The sequence below is a fragment of the Megascapheus bottae genome, chromosome 8 (assembly GCF_031878675.1).
Source record: "Megascapheus bottae isolate mThoBot1 chromosome 8, mThoBot2.hap1, whole genome shotgun sequence".
NCBI lineage: Eukaryota > Metazoa > Chordata > Mammalia > Rodentia > Geomyidae > Megascapheus > Megascapheus bottae.
Window position 1 is genome coordinate 53,116,949 of NC_143516.1, and position 18,902 is coordinate 53,135,850.

The 18,902-nt window shown below is 35.5% G+C and overlaps 1 protein-coding gene across 2 annotated transcripts in view; it reads left to right on the forward strand.

Annotated features, from left to right (window-relative positions):
- The window catches only part of Map3k7 (mitogen-activated protein kinase kinase kinase 7), a 68,939-nt gene that overhangs the window by 27,317 nt on the left and 22,720 nt on the right, over positions 1–18,902 (forward strand). Inside the window, exons 8-13 of one of the 2 annotated variants that reach the window (XM_090338423.1) lie at positions 2,015–2,145; positions 4,113–4,194; positions 7,214–7,344; positions 7,813–7,942; positions 10,377–10,457; positions 18,273–18,337. In XM_090338423.1, the coding sequence (XP_090194549.1) occupies positions 2,015–2,145; positions 4,113–4,194; positions 7,214–7,344; positions 7,813–7,942; positions 10,377–10,457; positions 18,273–18,337 (620 nt within the window). The remainder of the gene's footprint in view (positions 1–2,014; positions 2,146–4,112; positions 4,195–7,213; positions 7,345–7,812; positions 7,943–10,376; positions 10,458–18,272; positions 18,338–18,902) is intronic. The other variant, XM_090338424.1, reaches the window with a different exon arrangement.

Consider the following 18,902-nt stretch of genomic DNA (forward strand, 5'->3'; position numbering starts at 1 on the left):
TTTATTAATAAAATTAACCCATGTTTGCTTTGGCAAACTCTTTAAAGGAGGAGAATTTTGCTGATTTTTAGCATCCATCTGTTTGTGTTACTTCCTGGTAACCAGTCCTGATGGATGCATTATGCCACACTATTCCACAAATGACAAAGACAAAGGTCTGCCTACTTGGATCATTCATAGACTGGCTAGACAATACCATCCTGTGCTACCACCCTCTTAGTCATTTTCCTAGCTTCCTGTTCCGTCTGTGGTGTCACTGCCTGTGGTGTCACTGCCAACAGCGTTGGGGCCTGAATGTCAATGAAGTAAGAAATAAGAACATTGACTTCTTAATTGATTAAATTGCAATAATCCCATTAAATTTCAAATTTTCCTTAAGTAGGGACAGTACTAATCATGTTATAGGCTTAATAATTATAAATTGGGAGTTTTCAACTGTGAAATGATTGATTTACCACAAAGTTCTGTTTCCCACAAGAAGCTCACTTGTATAATATCTTAGCTGGCTACTTTTTTATATGGAAGATGATTTTTCTGTAATGTATTTGTAGTTTAACAAATCTGATATTTTGGTTCCTAATCTTAGTATTATAATGTGTTGTATATGTTTTAACCTTTTGAAAAGTATAACTTTGGGCTGGGGTTGAGGACTCTTGCCTGTAATCCTAGCTACCTGGGAGGTAGAGATTAGAATGATTGTGATTCAAGATTATTCCAAGCAAAAAGTTGTTGCAAGGCTTCCTATCAGCCTAGCAGAGTGCATGCCTATAATTCCAACTCTGTGGCAAGTATTGGTAGGATGATTTGCCCCATGGAAAACACAAAGACCTTAGCTGATAACTAAGAGCAGGGCATCATGGCCCTAAGTTCAAATTCCAGTACCACCAAAAGAAAAATAAAAGATTTTCCCAACTTGCCCCCCAAACCCAACAAACCAATCACTAAATGGGCAAGGGAACTAAAGAGAGACTTATCAGTGGAAGAGGTAAAAATGGCAAAGAAACATGAGAAAATGTTCATTATTCATGGTCATAAAGGAAATGCTTATAAAAATACCCCTAGGTATCATCTTACCCCTATCAGAATGGCCAATGTTCTGAACACAGATAACAACAAATGCTCATGGGGATGTGGAGAAAGAGGAATCCTATTGCACTGCTGGTGGAAATGTAAACTAGTACAGCCACTCTGGAAGGCAGTTTGGAGGTTCCTCAAAAAACTAAAAATAGACCTTCCCTACGACCCAGCCCTACCACTCCTGGGCATCTACCCTGAGCATCATAACCCACGTTATCATAAGGATACCTGTGCAGCCATGTTCATTGCTGCACTATTCACAATAGCCAAGTGATGGAAACAACCCAGATGCCCCACTACAGATGAATAGATACAAAAACTGTGGTACATATATGCAATGGAATTCTACATAGCCACCAGATAAAATAATGACATTCTCTGGGAAGTGGATGAAACTAGAGCAAATCATGTTGAACGAGACCAAAGGAACAAAAGGCGCATGGTCTCCTTGATATGTGGATATTAGAGTGATTTCTCAATATTCGGGTACCCAAGTTCATTGACATGGTCTTGGAAATATAAATATAACTAAATGAACATAAAAATCTATGATGGGACTTATACTCTATAGTCATAATGTTATATAGATCGATATGTATCTATGATACAAACTCTAAGCTTAATTTTAATTATGCTTTAAAATTTATATGCCAGTGATTGAAGAGATTTAAGAAGAGATTCTCTTCTTAAATATTTGTTTGTTAAACATGATATTTAAAATATGATGTAAAAAATCAGTGTTAATAAAATCTTTTTAAAAAATTGGAGAAAAAAATAAAGGTTTTCCCTTTATGAAAGTATACATGGATGTTTAAAGCACAAAGAAAAATTTTCAAGATGTGTTATAGTATAAATACTGCTTTTGAAATGCATATTAAAAATCTGTAATATTCTTTGGGTAAATACTTGCTTTCCTTTCTCTAATTTTTAATTGTAGGTACTCGACCACCTCTGATCAAAAATTTACCTAAGCCCATTGAAAGCCTGATGACTCGTTGTTGGTCTAAAGACCCTTCCCAACGCCCTTCCATGGAGGAAATTGTGAAAATAATGACTCACTTGATGCGGGTACCATCCTTCTTTTGAGGGGTGTTTGGTTTAGGGGGATTAAATTGAGTTTTATTACTTTCTGCTTTACCAGCTTTTCTTTATTTTCCAAGTTAACCTAGTCATTTATTTTGTATTAAATCAGAAGAAACATTTTTTAGAAATAAAAATTCTACTTATTTGTAATGAAAAAATGGCTCACTAGGTTTCTGAACTTACTGGTTTGTTTTTTTTTTTTGCCAGTCCTGGGCTTGAGCTCAGGGCCTGAGCACTGTCCTTGGACTTTCTCAAGGCTAGAGCTCTACCACTTGAGCCTCAGCACCACTTCCGGCTTTTTTCTATGTATGTGGTACCGAGGAATCGAACCCGGGTCTTCATGCATGCTAGGCAAGCACTTTAACCACTAGGCCAAACTCCCGGCCCCAGAACTTACTGTTTTTTATATAAGGCTTCGTTGTAGACTTATGTGTTTGTTTCTGGACCCATTACTCATCTGTAATACAATGGAAACTGAATTAGAAGGTACTGAATTATTATCTGATAACTAGATTAGATGATACTGAAAACCTTCAAAAGATATATATTATGACTAATAACATGCTAAACTAAGTTTTAAATTCTCTGATTGAATTTCATCAAAAGTCGGCTGGTTTTCCTGGTCACTAGAAAGGTTACATTCTCAGATACATTTATTCCAGTCAATTTTTTATTTTATTTATTTATTTATTTATTTATTTTTTGCCAGTTCCAGGCTTGAGCTCAGAGCCTGAGCACTGTCCTTGGGCTTTTTCAAGACTCCAGCTCTACTGCTTGAGCCACAGCAACACTTCTGGCTTTTGCTGTGTATGTGGTACTAAGGAATCGAGCCTGATCTAAGTACATGCTAAGCAAACATTCTACCACTCAGCCAAGCTCCCAGCCCATGGGATTTTCATCTTATATTATTTTCAGATGTCAATAAAAAAACTTACGACTTTTTTCGAAGACACATGGAGCATTTTAATTTCAAAAGAATCCATTTAAAATAGTGGTCAAATTTTTCTATTCCAAAAATCAAAACTTGAGGATGAGTTGAAATAGTTTAGGCTTTTAGTGTTTGGAACACTACCAAAAGCCATCACATGGCAACTAGGTTAAATAAGTTATATATTGATGAGTAGTTATTAATTTTAAAATATCTTTGTCAGAGGAATCTTGCACTCTTCTAAAATACAGATTAAGAATTTCCTATCTGGTCAAAGGTTTCATTTCATTCGATTGAAAATAACCTTGACAATGCAACTTGAACTAATTAAAGTTCATTGTAATACTTGAAAGTGAGTCCTAACCAAAAGGATATAAATTAAACAATATCAGTAATCAGATACATTAAAACTTTAGGCTGTATAAATTGTTCACATTATAATTGTATTCACATGTGTTTTGAGAGTAAATCTTTTTTTCTATGTTCTAATTTTTTTTAATCCAGCAAATAATTTCATAGTGTTTCCAACTCATAAAAGCTCAGCCATAATTTTATCTTCCTAATATGAATCTATTAGTCTTAACAATTATTGTTATACCAATCTCAGTTACCAGGCTAACAAATCTTTGCCACAGTTTGGTTGTTCATGTCACTGTTAGGTGGCCATCAGTGGTTATTACAGTTACGAGGAGTGATATATTCTATTTCATAAGTTCCTCTAGAGAATATGGTGTGTTCTTCAAGACTATCTAGAATCCATGTAAAATTGATACTTAGGTAGGTACATGATATTGTCCACAGTTGGCTTTTGAAAGCGAGTGTATCATTCTCATCTTTGTAATTTAATACATTTAATACTCTCCAAATTCAGTGTATTCCTGAGGAAAAATCAAGTAGCATCTTTGCTGCATAAAGTCAAATGTCACAACAAGTTAATAATTTAGATGTACTCTTCAACTTAATTTTAATAGGATTTAATCCATGGAATGGAAATTCTAATTGTGATTTGCTTTTTCACATACAGTACTTTCCAGGAGCAGATGAGCCATTACAATATCCTTGTCAGTATTCTGATGAAGGACAGAGCAACTCTGCCACCAGTACAGGTAAATGGACAGATAGATTGGGAGAGTAATATCCTGTTTATTTGGGAGTGTTAAAAAAAAATCTATTCCCATGAAATCATAATCAAGAAGCAACAGATGATGTCCTTATTGGCATTTTTAAATTTTATTGTCGGGGTAATGTACAGAGGGGTTACAGTTTCATTTGTCAGGTAGTGGGTGCATTACTTCTTGCACATTGATACCCCTTCTTATTTGCATTTTAATTCCTTCTATTCTTATGACTTACTGCACGTTGAGTTTCCAGTTGCATCATTCTTCATGAAGCTACCTGATTAAAAAATTGTTTGAAACTGACTTTCAAGTCAGTCTTTAAACAAATTAACTTGCATAGTTAAATCTGAAACAATTGGCTTTTGTATTAATGTAAATGTCATTCCTGATTTAAAAAACAAATTTTTACACGGATACTGCTAGATCAAATAGTATTAGAAATTATTGCAAATGTTAGAGTACATTTCTTGATTATAAAAACCCTACTTCCTGGTTTTCTTCTAAAAAGACTTATTTATAAAGGTATGTTACAGTTAGAAGTTCCCCAGTTTTCTAAAATATGCAGTGGTGATGAGAATCAGTCGTTGGTAGTCATGATAAAATAACTTGGGAGAAATGTACTTATGAAAATATATAACATTGGGGCCAGGAGTTTGGCCTAGTACTAAAGTGCTTGCCTAGCATGCACAAAGTTACGGGTTCGATTCCTTGGTACCACATACATAGAAAAAGCCGGAAGTGGTGCTCTGACTCAAGTGGTAGAGCTCTAGCCTTGAGAAAGCCCCAAGACAGTGCTTAGGCCCTGAGTTCAAGCCCCAGGACTAGCAAATTGTAGATAGATAGATAGATAGATAGATAGATAGATAGATAGATAGATAGATAATCATATGTGTATATATATGTCATGTAATATATATGTGACATTACATGATTTAATTATATCTAAAGGTATGGGCGTGTGTACACACACAGACTCACGCACACGTATTTATCCTGAACAAAGAATTTTATTTTTCTTGGTAAATAGTTTTACTAGTCTGTTTTCCCTATTCCCTTACAAATAGTTGTATTTGTATTTGTATTTGTTTTAAGCTGCTTTACCGTTTGGCCAGTTATTCTCAGATTTCACTTTTACTGAATACCTTTGGGTTGCTCTGAATTCTAATGTAAACTTCTCTAGAATTCTGTCATTTGCTTATTCCCTTACCTTCAAATCCTCTTTTCGTTTCCATATTGTAACTTTCAGACCATTGGTCCTTCCACCTTTTCACTGACCCTCAGCCTTCTTAGATTCTTTTTTTTCATTTGGCCCCTTAATTCTGGCCAACTTTTGTACTTGCTTGGGAGCAGTATTCAGCTGCCTAAACTCTTTCTCAGACTTGCTTGACTAAATCATAAGCCTTATAAAGTTGTCAACACTGATTTTACTAATTGGACTGTTCCCATACAGCGAAAAGTGTGAGATGACATGTTAGCCATCATCAGATGCCTAGTTAGAGCTGCTATACAGTTGTACTGTACTGCATCTCCTCTCTACTACATTGCTTTATTTTATACATTTTCCTCTCCTGAAATTTCAAGTACCTCTCACTTTTAGATGACCTTATTTGCTATTGAGAAAAATGGAGTAATCACTAGATAACATCCATAACCTCCCTTGTAATATCTACCTACCCACCTGCATCTGTGTCCATCTGTTCTTTCCTCTTATTATGGCTAAACTACCCCCATTCCTTTAGGTAAAGGCAAGTTTACTCCTTGTACATTAAAACCCATCTGTTTTCCTAGCAGTTCTTTTCCTTACATCATTTATTTTAACCTTTCTGCTGTGATCATTCCTAGAGCAGATAGAGCCTATTTTTGCATTCACTAGTTTCTCTGTGGCATCAGTTCCACTCAGACTTCTGTTGCACCACAAGTCCAGAATTGTTCTTGTTAAGGTTACCAGTTATCTCTACATATTACTGATGAATAGGTTTACTTTTAATTCTCATTTTTTTTTTATACAGCTCATTGCTCTATCTGTAGCATTTTCTTCAGTTGTTCTCTGGGGTACCTTATTAGCCTGAGTTTCATCTTACATCTCAGGTTATTTATTCTGGTTTCTTGTTATATAGTTAGTTTGTTGCTTCTTTTTCTCTCTTCTCTTCCTTCTTCTCTTGTTTTTTGTGTCATCCCCCACCGGCAACCCATGCTCTGTCTCCCTTTTCAGAATCAAGTCCAAGATTTTGCTCACTCTAGGCAACACTTTATCCCCAATCCCCACTCCCTCCGCTTGTTCTTAGTTTTCTATGATGATTATTCCTCATCTTCTCAACCTAAAAATGTCAAAAGTTAAAAGGCTCAGTCACTGGCTATTTCACCTATATTCATTTCTTGGTAACCCATTTTACTATGACTTTATATACCATCATTTTCTAACTTTTTTTTTTGCCAGTCCTGCACCTTGAACTCAGGGCCTGAGCACTATCCTTGGGTTTTCTCAAGACTAAAGCTCTACCACTTGAACCACAGTACCACCTGGAGCTTTTTCTACATATGTGCTACTGGGGAATTGAACCTGAGTCTTTATGCATGCTAAGCAAACATTCTGTCACTAGGCCAAACTCCTAGCCCCTTTCTAAGCTTTTTCTTCATCCTTTACCTTAAATCCAGCTGCCTGCTTGCTGTCTAACAGAAGCTCAGACTTAGTATTTTTCAAACTGTGTTTTTGGTACTTCCTTTAAGCATGTGATTCTCTGGTCTTCCTTGTCTTCATTAACTGCCTTCAGTTCTATAGTTTGGGGTAAAGTACTTGTTTTCACTATTTACAAGACTACTTGATTCCTGTTGGTATCATCCATGAGTTCCATTCAAATAGGCTTGTTTTAAGTGTCTTCGTTACATGAAAAATCTTAATTTCCAATCATGTCTTTTCAGTTTTGAAAAGAATTTGAATGACATGTTAGTCAATGAGGCAATTTTTATTATTCTCAACCTCCAGCTTTAAATGTTTCTGATTTCCTAGGTTCATTCATGGACATCGCTTCTACAAATACCAGCAATAAAAGTGACACTAATATGGAGCAACTTCCTGCTACAAATGATACTATTAAACGCTTAGAATCAAAATTGTTGAAAAATCAAGCGAAGCAACAGGTTTGTTGTATTATTAAAAGTAAAATTGTATTGTACCTTATTAGTAGTCACAATATTGCCTATTATGTAAATCCTGCATCTTCCTGAAGTGGACACAAAACTAGTTGTTTTCCCTTCTAACACTTACTGGCTTTATCAACTTTGCTACTTTTCCTGTGGTCATTATCTCTGACTTTAATGATTAAAAATGTAAAATGAAGATATTGTGGCTTCATTACCTAGTTGAAGGCATTTTTCCAAGTCTGTCATTTAATCCTATCCAGATTTATTATCTTTTAAGAACTGATTATTGTGTCCATGTTGAGGCATTTCACTAATCACTGGGGCGTTTAACTACCTTTCATAAACTAGTACCTGAGCTTTCCCTTTCTTCCCCTTAGCTAGAGAACTAAGTTGGCAGAAATAGGTTCCTTCCTTCTAGGCCCAAGAGGAGCCTCGGTAATTCAGATTGACCTCTAATTTTGACAGAGTGACTCTGGACGTTTAAGCTTGGGAGCCTCCCGTGGAAGCAGTATAGAAAGCTTGCCCCCAGCTTCTGAGGGCAAAAGGATGAGTGCTGACATGTCTGAAATTGAAGCCAGGATTGCTGCAACCACAGGTAAATAACAGCTACTATGCCAGAGGCGTGAAATATATGTGTGTGTGTGTGTGTGTGTGTGTGTGTGTTGTGTGTGTGTGTGTGTGTAAAATCTTTTGGGGCAGGGTAGTTGCAGTTGTTTTAGTAGAGACCTTAAATATTTTTTTCTTAGACATTTTAAATCTGGAAGTAGGTTTATAGTATGCTTTCTAATAAACTTCTAACTATAATTTTATATAATCTCAGATTGTAAGTAAGAAAAGTATAACTTTAAAACATTATCTGGATTATAAAATACATCATCTTAGCTATAGATTTTATCAAATGTAAGTCTTTCTGCTCATACCTGTGCTTAAAATTTAAGTAAAAAAGTGAAATGTGGCTTAAAGCAGAATGTTTTCAGGGATTTTGAATTATTCTCTACTAAGTTTTTGTGCTGAAGTCAAATAATAAAGTTTTTTTATGTTGACCAAAAACTAGGCTTCAGCTCTTAATAAGATTCAGCTTTGCTGTTTGTTTCTCCTTTCTTCCAAGTAGCTAAGCTAGTTGTGGTTAATTCATTTAATGATGAAATTAAAAAACTGTGAATTGCTTTATTAGACCTTGAAAAGATTAACATTTATATTCCATTTTGTCAGTTCTTAAACTTGTTCATCATAGATGAAGCACAGTATTGTTAGTCATAGATCAGTACAAAAACAACTATAGTGCATTTTGTTAACTAAGTCAGGTTTCATTTTAGTAATGCTCATTTAATTTGGATTTATTTGGGGTTATTGAATTTTATATTTTTCTGATTCTCCCCAGGGTGGAGGGAAGCTGATTATAAAAGTAAAAACACTTTTGTTCTGAGGAATGTGGAACTGTAAACAAACAAACAATAAACCTCCCATAACCCTACTCTGAGATAAACACTTATGTGTTTTTATATAGTTACCTTTAGATATATGTTTATGAATATATACTTCTGTGTATATTTGTGTGTGTATGTATATATTTAACTTAGCTAATGAGGATTTCTTTTTTTAGGTCTCCCTTTCTCCATTTGTTTTTTCTGAGTAGAATATTCTCATTGTATGTGGAGCTCTTTAAGTAGTCCCGGTGGACGTCATACTGTACTTGTCTTTAACTAATCTTGATCACTGATATGTATCAATTACCCCCAAGATCCATTATGTAGAACAAATGATCCCAAGTAACAGCGTCTATAACCATGCAAGCGTTTTGTTCCCCACACACATAAAGAAGATGGGGTACACTCCATCTTCAGACAACTGATCTTCTATTTCATATCATTAGGGTACCTTGTGGCAGCAGTTATGGTCTTGAGTCATCATTGCCACATTCCATGCAGCAGAAAGGAGGAAATAGGGAAAGAGTGAAAGGACAGCCAGGTTCTTTTAAGGAGCTCTTCCTGACAGCTTCCAGTGGCCAGAGTAACATGGTTAGATGACTACACAGAGCTTCAGAGGTAAAAGGGTCTGGGGTCATTTTTCTGGAAGAATTCTATCCTAAATAAAACCAATCCGTGGCTAACAACACAGATTGGCAGACACAGTAATCTTTCCTTCAGGTAGATCTGCTAAAGACTTAGCAGTCTCTGCCATCGATCGATCTACAGAAACGATCAAGTTGAGCAGAGGCCATCAGCTATTGACAAAGCCCTCTGGTTTTAATAAGTCACAGGTATTTCTGTGAAGTGGAGTTAATGAGCTCTGTTCATAAAGACTTGCCTTTGCACTTTGAGCGATTTCAGTCAGTCAAGATAGACTCTAAGTTTTGATGGGACCCTAAAACAGACCATGATGTTATAACAGTTTTATGTCTTTGCTATCATTATTTTTCTAGTCAAAACCCCATTAGTAATTATTCTTTATAGAATAGTAATTAGGCTAACCTTAAGAATAACCACACACATTAAAATCACTTTGTCCTATCTGTAGGATAAATGCTATTGTACATAATTTTACATTTATATTTTGATTCAATAACCTGCTTAATGAATTTTACCTTATAGCACTCTCCAAGAAATACCTGTTTAAAGTCTATTCCTGTGTTTGTGTAATTAAAACAATTATAGCAGCTTATTTCTTATTAACTGCTCTCTTCCCTCCCACTTTCCCTCCCCTGCCCTCATTATATATCATTGGATTCACTTAGGTAGATTATTTCTAAGAACACATCGGAAATTTAGCTTTCTCATTACCCTAAGGCTTTGTCTTTTTTTTTTTCTCCTGCTAATTAAAATCATGTGATACTTTCTTATATTGTTACTGGTTTGCTCTTTAATCATGCCTTTCCTAAGCATGAATAAAAAGTTAGATAGTTCTGCATGCCATTCTGCATGAAATGTTAACATAACTATTTCTCAACTATTCTGTTTTTGTAGTTACTTGTTTTCTGTGTTACTATTTGTGGTTGTTTGCATGTATACTGTATATATGTGTTTTTGCAGCCTATTCCAAGCCCAAACGGGGCCACCGTAAAACTGCTTCATTTGGCAACATTCTGGATGTCCCTGAGATCGTCATATCAGGTATCATAGACCACCTCAGCTGGTCTAATAGTTACAGGACCAGAATAATGATCCCTGGTACTCTTAAAATGCTTCTTGCTCCAATTCTGATAGGACATGAAAATCAGTTAGTAGGGAGACAGATTGGAAATAATTTAAACTGAAATGAACCTGGGAAGACAACAACACATATCTAGTAGAACTACCTCTTTTCTTGAAAATGGACACATGAACCTGAACATATACTTACCTTTTTTGCACCCAACAGAAAGGGACAATGACTATTGGAAACTTTTGTTGCTGTTTGTAAACTCCTTTTCCTCCCTCACTGACTCCTTTTTGAGAGTCCTCTAGTCTTTCTGTTCCACCTCTTTCTGTCCTAGCAAAAGGAGATTGCTAAATGCCATTGTGTCTTAACTTCAAAAACAGAAACAAAGTAAAACTAAGATTTTCTGTTTTGAAGGGTATCTTGTCAAAAAAAATTTAAAACATAGAATAATTCAATCTGATTTTCATCTGTTATGAAGGAGATCTCACAAATTACGTATTTCTATACCTCATTTTCATGTGGTATTTTATTGTCACAACTGTTAAACTCCTTCTGTAGCTATGGTAATCATCTCATAAGACTTGAGTACTTTGTGTTACTTTAGCACAGTGTTTTCCCCTACTAAACATAGATCTCTGTAAGAACAGACTGTATCTATTAATCATTATTGGTTGTCTATCAGTTGTTACCATTTCTGTGCTTCACTTTGTTCTGCCAAGGACCATGTGGATATTTATAGCAGCGTTTGAAAGCCATTCACAATTATCTAAATGAGTAGACAGCCCTCTGCAGTTGATGAGAAGCACACAAGAAGTACATGTCATGTGTCAAATGATATAGCAGACCATTATTTAAATAAGTAGGTGTTTATGAAGTAAATGAGCACACCACTATTGAGCACCTTTTCTAGCGAGAAACTAGGGTCCAAACCACAATGTTATGGGCCAGTTTTTTCATACAAACTATTTCGCATTTTTCTTTATCAAAGTGGTATCTTGTTTTGCAACATTGTCAATATTGCTGTTCAGAGAGTAGTGTTAGCCGATTTCTCACATATAATTTTCTATTTATTGAGAAAAGGCTGCTTTAGAAATAGACAAAGTATTTGTAGTCATTTTACTTCCATAGTGAAAATATACATCAGAGGGAATGCTAGACTAAAAACAATGTCAGTGCTTGAATTTAACATACTGCTAAGCTATAATACTTCAAATGTTTAAGAGAATTAGGAAACATCAGGCAAATAGCACAGTATTAATGTATGTCCTACAGGTAAGCAGTAAAAACAAAAGTTTATATGACAGTACAGCCAGAACTAAGTGGGGTGGGGGGGGGAAATGGAGGAAAGGGAAAGAATGCTTGTTTGCTTATGATGTTGTAAGCAGAAGGAAGGGATGCTACCTACTTAACATATTGCCAATTACAGAGAACCATTGCAACAAAAAATTGACTGGTGAGAAAGGTTATCGATACTGAAGCTGAGAAAACCTAGTGGGAAAGGCTTTTTTAAAACAGGTAGTTTACCTAGCCTTAATTGATGTTAATCACAAGTATTTAATTAGATTATCAGATAAAAATTATAGCTATTTTGCAGGTGAAATACTTGGATCTGATGATGCACAGTTAAGTGCAAATTATCGACAAATATATATGGCATTTTACTAACTTTATTTGTAAAAAGTTTGGTCAGGTGCTAGCAGTTGCCACTCAAGCAAAGCAAATGTAAATTTGAAAGTTTCTTGCCCAGGATTTAGACAATTCTCATTACAATTTTCTAATACATTCATCTGTTGAACATTGTAAAATTGTAAATTGGAATAGGATTTGAGGCAAGAAAATGGGTTTTCTTAACTTTTCCATTAAAACCTGACTTTTAAAAGCATAATACTTCAGCCAGTATTTTGTAATTTATTATACTTTTATTTGAGGTAAAGCAAATGGGTGACAAATTATTAAAGTGATGTATTTGTTTTGTTTTGTTCTGTTTTTCCCCTTTAAGAAGACAGTGATATACAGATCTTAGTTTTGCATGGACTTTCTTTTCTCCAAATTTATTTCTTTTTTTTTGTATCCAGAATAAAATAAGGATCATGACTGAGAAACTATATATATTATTGGCTATAATATTTAAATTTGCATTTCTTAAAAAAATTCCATTGTCAAAGCTAAATAAGTGAGATGTCTAAAATATACATAGTCTAAAAAAGAAATAGCCTTTTCTAGATTAAAACATAAAGAAGCTAATTAAGAAAGCTAATTTTATCAATAATCAAAGAACAGCAATTGTGTTCCAGTCTTTGCAAATAGTTGGTGCACCCTAGGAATCAGCTGTGATTATAATGCATTTCCGATCCACTGGGAGGGCTGGGGATGGCTTTACCCAGCATGCATGAAGCTCAGTTCAGTTCCTCAGTACCACATAAACAGAAAAAGCTGATAGAGGTGCTGTGGCTCAAATGGTAGACTGCAAGCCTTGAGCAAGAAGTTCAGGAACAGTGAGTGCCCAGGCCCTGAGTTTAAGCCTTAGGACTAACCCCCCCCCCCCAAAAAAAAAGGATTCACTGGGAAAAAAAAAAAATACTATTACCTGTGACAGACAAACTGTGAAAGGTCTCATTGAAACACCAAGCTTCTGTACTTCCTCCTGCTCTGAACTTAGTTTAACACAGTTTATACCAGCTTGATTGCTAGTATAAAACAAGATGAATTTCCAAAATGTGATTTGCAGAAGCAAAACTATGCAAATAATGACAGTGCAATCTAACATAAATAAATAATAAGAAAATTAACTAAATTGGGAACTGTTATAGATGTTTAAGCAGTTTTTCTATAATTCTGAATTTATTGGTTCAGACTAAATTATTACATTTGCTTACATTTTAAAACACTTGAACATTTTCTGATTCATTGTCTTAATACACATTGCTTTAAAGTGCTACAATAAAAATATGAAGTAAAAATCAACATTAATAAATTCTTTAATAATTAAAAAAATAAAGTGCTACAATTTGAAAACTTTGAACAGTATTGCTTAGTTATGCCTTTTTTATTCCTCAGCCTAAAATAATATGGGCATAACATTCAAGAGTGATAGAATGAGCCAATCACCTGTGGCTCACATTGGTATTCCTAAATACTTGGGCAACCACCATCTGAAGAACACGGTTCAAAGCCAGCTCAAGAGGCTGTGGCTCAAATGAAGCTGTGGCTCAAATGCTTAGAGCACAAAAGCTCAGGGACAGCACCCTAGGCCCTGAAGTCAAGCCTACAAGATCAGCCTCTCCTCCCACCAAAAAAAAAAATGGTGACAGTGCCTTCATTGGAGGATTTTCTGTCTTAATGATTGTAAGGATATGATAACAAAATTGAATGTACAGATGGTTTGAGCAATATATAAAGTGTTTTGCCTAGGAGACTCAGAATTTAACTGATATTGATTGTTCATAGTAACCTTCTCAAAGCTGAAAAGAAACCTGAGGGGTTTTTATTGTTGTTGTTTTTTTAACTCATTTCTGTGGTTCAAACCCAATCTTATGCTTAAGTGGTCCTTATGGTTTCAACTAAGATCTTTTAAATGAAAAACTTTTAATTTCAGTTGAAACATTTGGCTTTTACTGCTCTATCAAGAACATGTTGAAGCAGTAAGATGGTTGATAGAATAAGAAATCCTGAACGTGTTCATGTTTAACAAAATAATAGATGAATAGCTAGGTATCTGATACTTACATGTTGCATCCCTTCTTCAGAAGTTAAATGATTAAGGTATTGATAGGGTGAGGAGAGCTTTTTAATACATCAGACAGCTGAAGGCAGAGATGCCTTTCAGAGACACCAGAGCATAATTTTCCTTTCTCTTCTAACATGAGAATATAACCGAACACTGCATGTGGTCCAAGAACTAGTAGAAAAGCAATGTAGACACGATGGAGCAAACCTCTAATATCTTAGCACTCAGGAGGCTGAGGCAGGCGGATCAAGAGTTGGAGGCTCTACTTTAGTCAATTCAAAGCAACTTAGTGAGACCTTGCCTAGAGGACCAAAATATCCATTCCTTCCATTGGAAGTACATAAATTATTAAATATTTCCCTTTAAATAGTGTAACATATGAAGAGACAAGAGAAAATAGAATAGAAAGAATGAACTTTTCCTACTAATAGTGTTTTAGCAGTTATAAACTTTGGATTAGGGATGCCAGGAGCTGGAGAGGCACTATATTAAGATATTCTATACCTATTTCACATCTAATAAAATGTTATATATGATTTATTAAATGGGAACTTAACTAGCTATTAAAGGTAAATTTTTGCAGTCTCTTAACCATATTGTAGACAACCAAAATTATTAATCTTTTTTTGTAAACTGAAAATCGGGTTCTAAACTATTAACACTATTTTACTAGAAGGTGCACTCTCCAAGAAGTTGTTATTGCAGTGCTTGACAAAATTTTTAAAACTCAGCTGAGAGTTTGCCTTCTAAGGAAAAGAAGTAAATTTTATCAAAGTTAATATTAGAATATAAAATTTGTGGCAGAAAAGAGAACATTTTAAAATTATATCTTTGGTTTATCATCTGATTTTTAAACAAGAATGAGCTGTCTGAGACATACAGCAACAATTTTTATTTTTTATTTTTATTTTTCTTGAACTGGGCCTGGGCACTGTTCCTAAGGTTTTCAGCTTAAGGCTACCGCCCTACCCCTGGACCTGGATATTGTCCCTGAGCTCTTCAGCTCAAAGCCTACCCCTAGAGCCACAGCCCCACTTCCTGTTTTCTAGTGATTAACTGGAGGTAAGAGTCTCAAGGTCTTTTGTGCCTGGGCTGGCTTTGAACCGTGATACTCAGATCTCAGCCACCTGAGTAGCAGGCGTGAGTATTACAGGCGTGAGCCACCACGCCTGGTTGCAATTTTTAGATGTATTCTATGATGACTTGCAAATCCTTGGTCAGGAATCAGTTATACTTGAAAGAGCAGTTTCTTTGAAGAAGTGAGTTCTGTTCTTGTAGATACTTGAGAGAGAACTTTTTAGGAGGTTAGAGGAAGATTTGTAGTATAGTAGGCCATGTGATGTATATCTTTAGTTCATTTCTTCCTACTAGGTCCTGTCACATTTTCTCTGTTATAAAGCCATGAAAGTTCCAGAGTTTGTTACTGAATAAAATACTCAGAACATTTACAGGCTTCAGATTCCATGGTCAGGCATGTGTTCGTATTGTATTGCTCTCAGTTCTCTTTTCTTTTTATACTATCATGTGTAGTACAGGTTTGCACATACTAAAGAGTCATAAAAATGTAAATGGAATGCATCTCTGAATTAATACACAGAAATTGCAGAAAATTCAGAATCACAATTTTGAGAACACACCCAGCAATTTTCATTCACAATAATAGATTGATTTGTTTTACATTCATATTTCAAAATTGTCTGACTCTTAATATTGGAGCAACAAGTATTTGTTGATTGCAATCCTGTTTTGCTTTGTCTGAACCATTTGCCAGATGGTTTCTGCTATGGTTATGCTAATTAAAATGCATTGCCTAATACTGCTTGCTCTGACTCATGTTATAGCTGGAAGATTTCTTATTTTATGGCATCTGTTAACTGTCAATTTTCTGTACCTTACTTTCTTGAGAGTTTTACTCTCCTCTCCTCTTCCCCTTCACTCTCCCATTTAGTCTTGAATTTATTTTCATTATTGTGATGGTGATGTAATGGCTTATAGACACTTGTGCTGGGTGGTTTCTCAGATTCACAAATGCTACTGATCTGAAAAGAGAATTCCAGACACTTTTATAAGACTGTCTCATCTAAGCTAATTTTAGAATGTGTGTGTTAAATGAAATGTGCCTAAAATTGCTTATTAGTCATAGTAGGAGATATCCTTTTTTGTCCTTGGGAAACAAGAATCATTAAAAATATGCATAAAGATCTTTGTATGTCTTATTCAGTAAATGCACAGTTGTTCAATTTGTAATGAACAGTTGGGTTTTTTTTCTGGAATGAAGTGAAATTTGGAGTTCATTTGAATGCAGATTATACAAAGAATTCCAAAACATGGCCTAAAATGGAAGAAAGTGATGATGACTTATACTTTCAAAAGTAGCTATGAGCCAGGCTCTGGTGGCTCATGCCTATAATCCTAGCTACTCAGGAAGCTGAGGTCTGAGGATCTTGGTTCAAAACGAGCCCAGGCATGAAAGTCTGTGAGACTCTTACCTCCAATTAACTACCAGAAAAATCAAAAGTGGCATTGTGGCTCTAAGTGGTAGAGTGCTAGTCTTGAGCTAAAGAGCTCAGGGACAGGACCCAGACCCAGAATTCAAGCCTCACCACTGCTAAAAAAACAGTAGCTATGAATTTTACTTTCTATATTCACTACACACATTGTATTAAAAGTTCTTTTCCCTCCTAAGATCAGTTTTGTGCAAAACAGTAAAGTCACATGATTCAAGATGCTAAGTTGTACAGGGTTTTTTTTGTTGTTGTTTTTTGTTTTTTTACCAGTCCTGGGGCTTGAACTCAGGGCTTGAGCACTGTTCCCAGACACTTTTTGCCACTTGAGCCATAGCGCCACTTCTGGCTTTTTCTGTGTATATGGTTGCAGGGATTCGAACTCAGGGCTTCGTGTATGCTGGGCAAGCACACTACCACTAAGCCAAGCTCTAGCCGCAATTGTACAGATTTTAAGATGTTTTTTTTTTAATCCCAGGATCATAAAAATATACTTCAATTATTTGCTCATGGGACCACAACTGTGAGAGAGCATGTTCTGGGTACCTCTCTGTAATTAAGAAATTACATAATCTAGCTTTCAAAGTCAAAAGAATTTTGAGTATTGTCAGCTGTTACTTGGTATTTTAGTGTTTCCTTTTAAACAGCTGATCTCTCATCTTAGCCGATCTGTACAAACAACCCTATTCCCAAATAAAAGTGCTGAGTGAAGTTCTTTAATTCATTCTACGTAAAATTGTAGGATTCTTTTTATTTTGTAGGATTCTTTTTTGTTAAGTTTTTCAACTGTGATTAGCATAGAAGTTCCCAAACAGGGTATACATCACAGCCCATTTCCACAAAGTGTGTATTTGAGAATGGAAAAAAATCATTCATCTCTGAGAGGAAATTGAGCTATTATACACAAATACTGAATTACTCCTTTCTGACAAAGAAAGGAATGACTCCATGTAATAAATTTAAACCTAAGCATCTTCTCTGGCCCTGAAAGAAGGTACTACTGCCCATTAAAATTGATTGTCCTACAACCTACTAGCTGTCTTGCTGTAAAAACTGTAACGTAAGGCCCCTGAAATAGATGCCGTCATCACCTCAACTCCCAAGCACTCATCTATTTAAACACATGACAGAAGATGGTAGAAGACAGTTCCATAGCTGTTTCTATGCTAGAGTGTTATTGCATTAGGGCATACTTCATTGTAAGCCAGCAAAGCAACTTTTGAGTTAAAGCACTGAAGTGTGTGCTCTCTGTCCTCTCTGTCTCTCTCTGTGTCTCTGTTTCTGTCCCCCACCCTCTCTCCCTCCCTCCCTCCCTCTCTCCCTCCCTCCCTCCCTCTCTCCCTCCCTCCCTCCCTCCCTCCCTCCCTCCTCCTCTCACTCCTCCCTCCCTTCCTTCTTTCTATTTAAACAAATGTTTTTTATAATAAATTCATTCATTCTTTCCCCCACAAGCAATTTAAAGATCCAAGGAGCACCAAATTTCAACTTTGTTGTAGCAGTTACATTCTTACTACCTTTTGAATAGATTTCAGTGTTTTATTTTTATTTTTTAAAAGGCAACGGACAACCAAGACGGAGATCTATCCAAGACTTGACTGTTACTGGAACAGAAACTGGTCAGGTAAGATTTTACATTCAGTTTCTTTGCTTTTGAAGATTAATGATAGAAATTAAGATATTTTGCAAAATTAGTTTATTAGTTGGCCTAAAAATATGGTGGAAAAACTCATTGGCACATTAATGAAAAAGAAAGTTTAGTTGCATAAGGAGTAGTTTGCTTGAAACTGCGTAAGAAAGTAAATTATTCAGTAGTGCTGTGTGTGTGTGTGTGTGTGTGTGTGTGTGTGTGTGTGTGTGTGTGTGTTTCAAATGCCTTAAAATATAAGGGTTGTAGTTTAATAATTTGTTATTGGCATTGTTCTTAGTGTTATCTCCTTTTCCTGACGAGGGGAGTAAATGTTTCCCCAATAAGATGTCCTCCTATGGGGTCACCCAGGTCATTAGCAACACCTGGAGAACGCTTACATCTTTTTATGTCACATACTCAGTGGATTTGTGTTTTGTGAAGTATTCTTAAGAAAATATTTGCTGAGCCAAGGATAATCTTAACTACCCCCATTATTAAGGTTTGTATTCTCTGTATGTCTCAATGTTTTCTAAGCTATCACTGTCATTTTATCTTGATT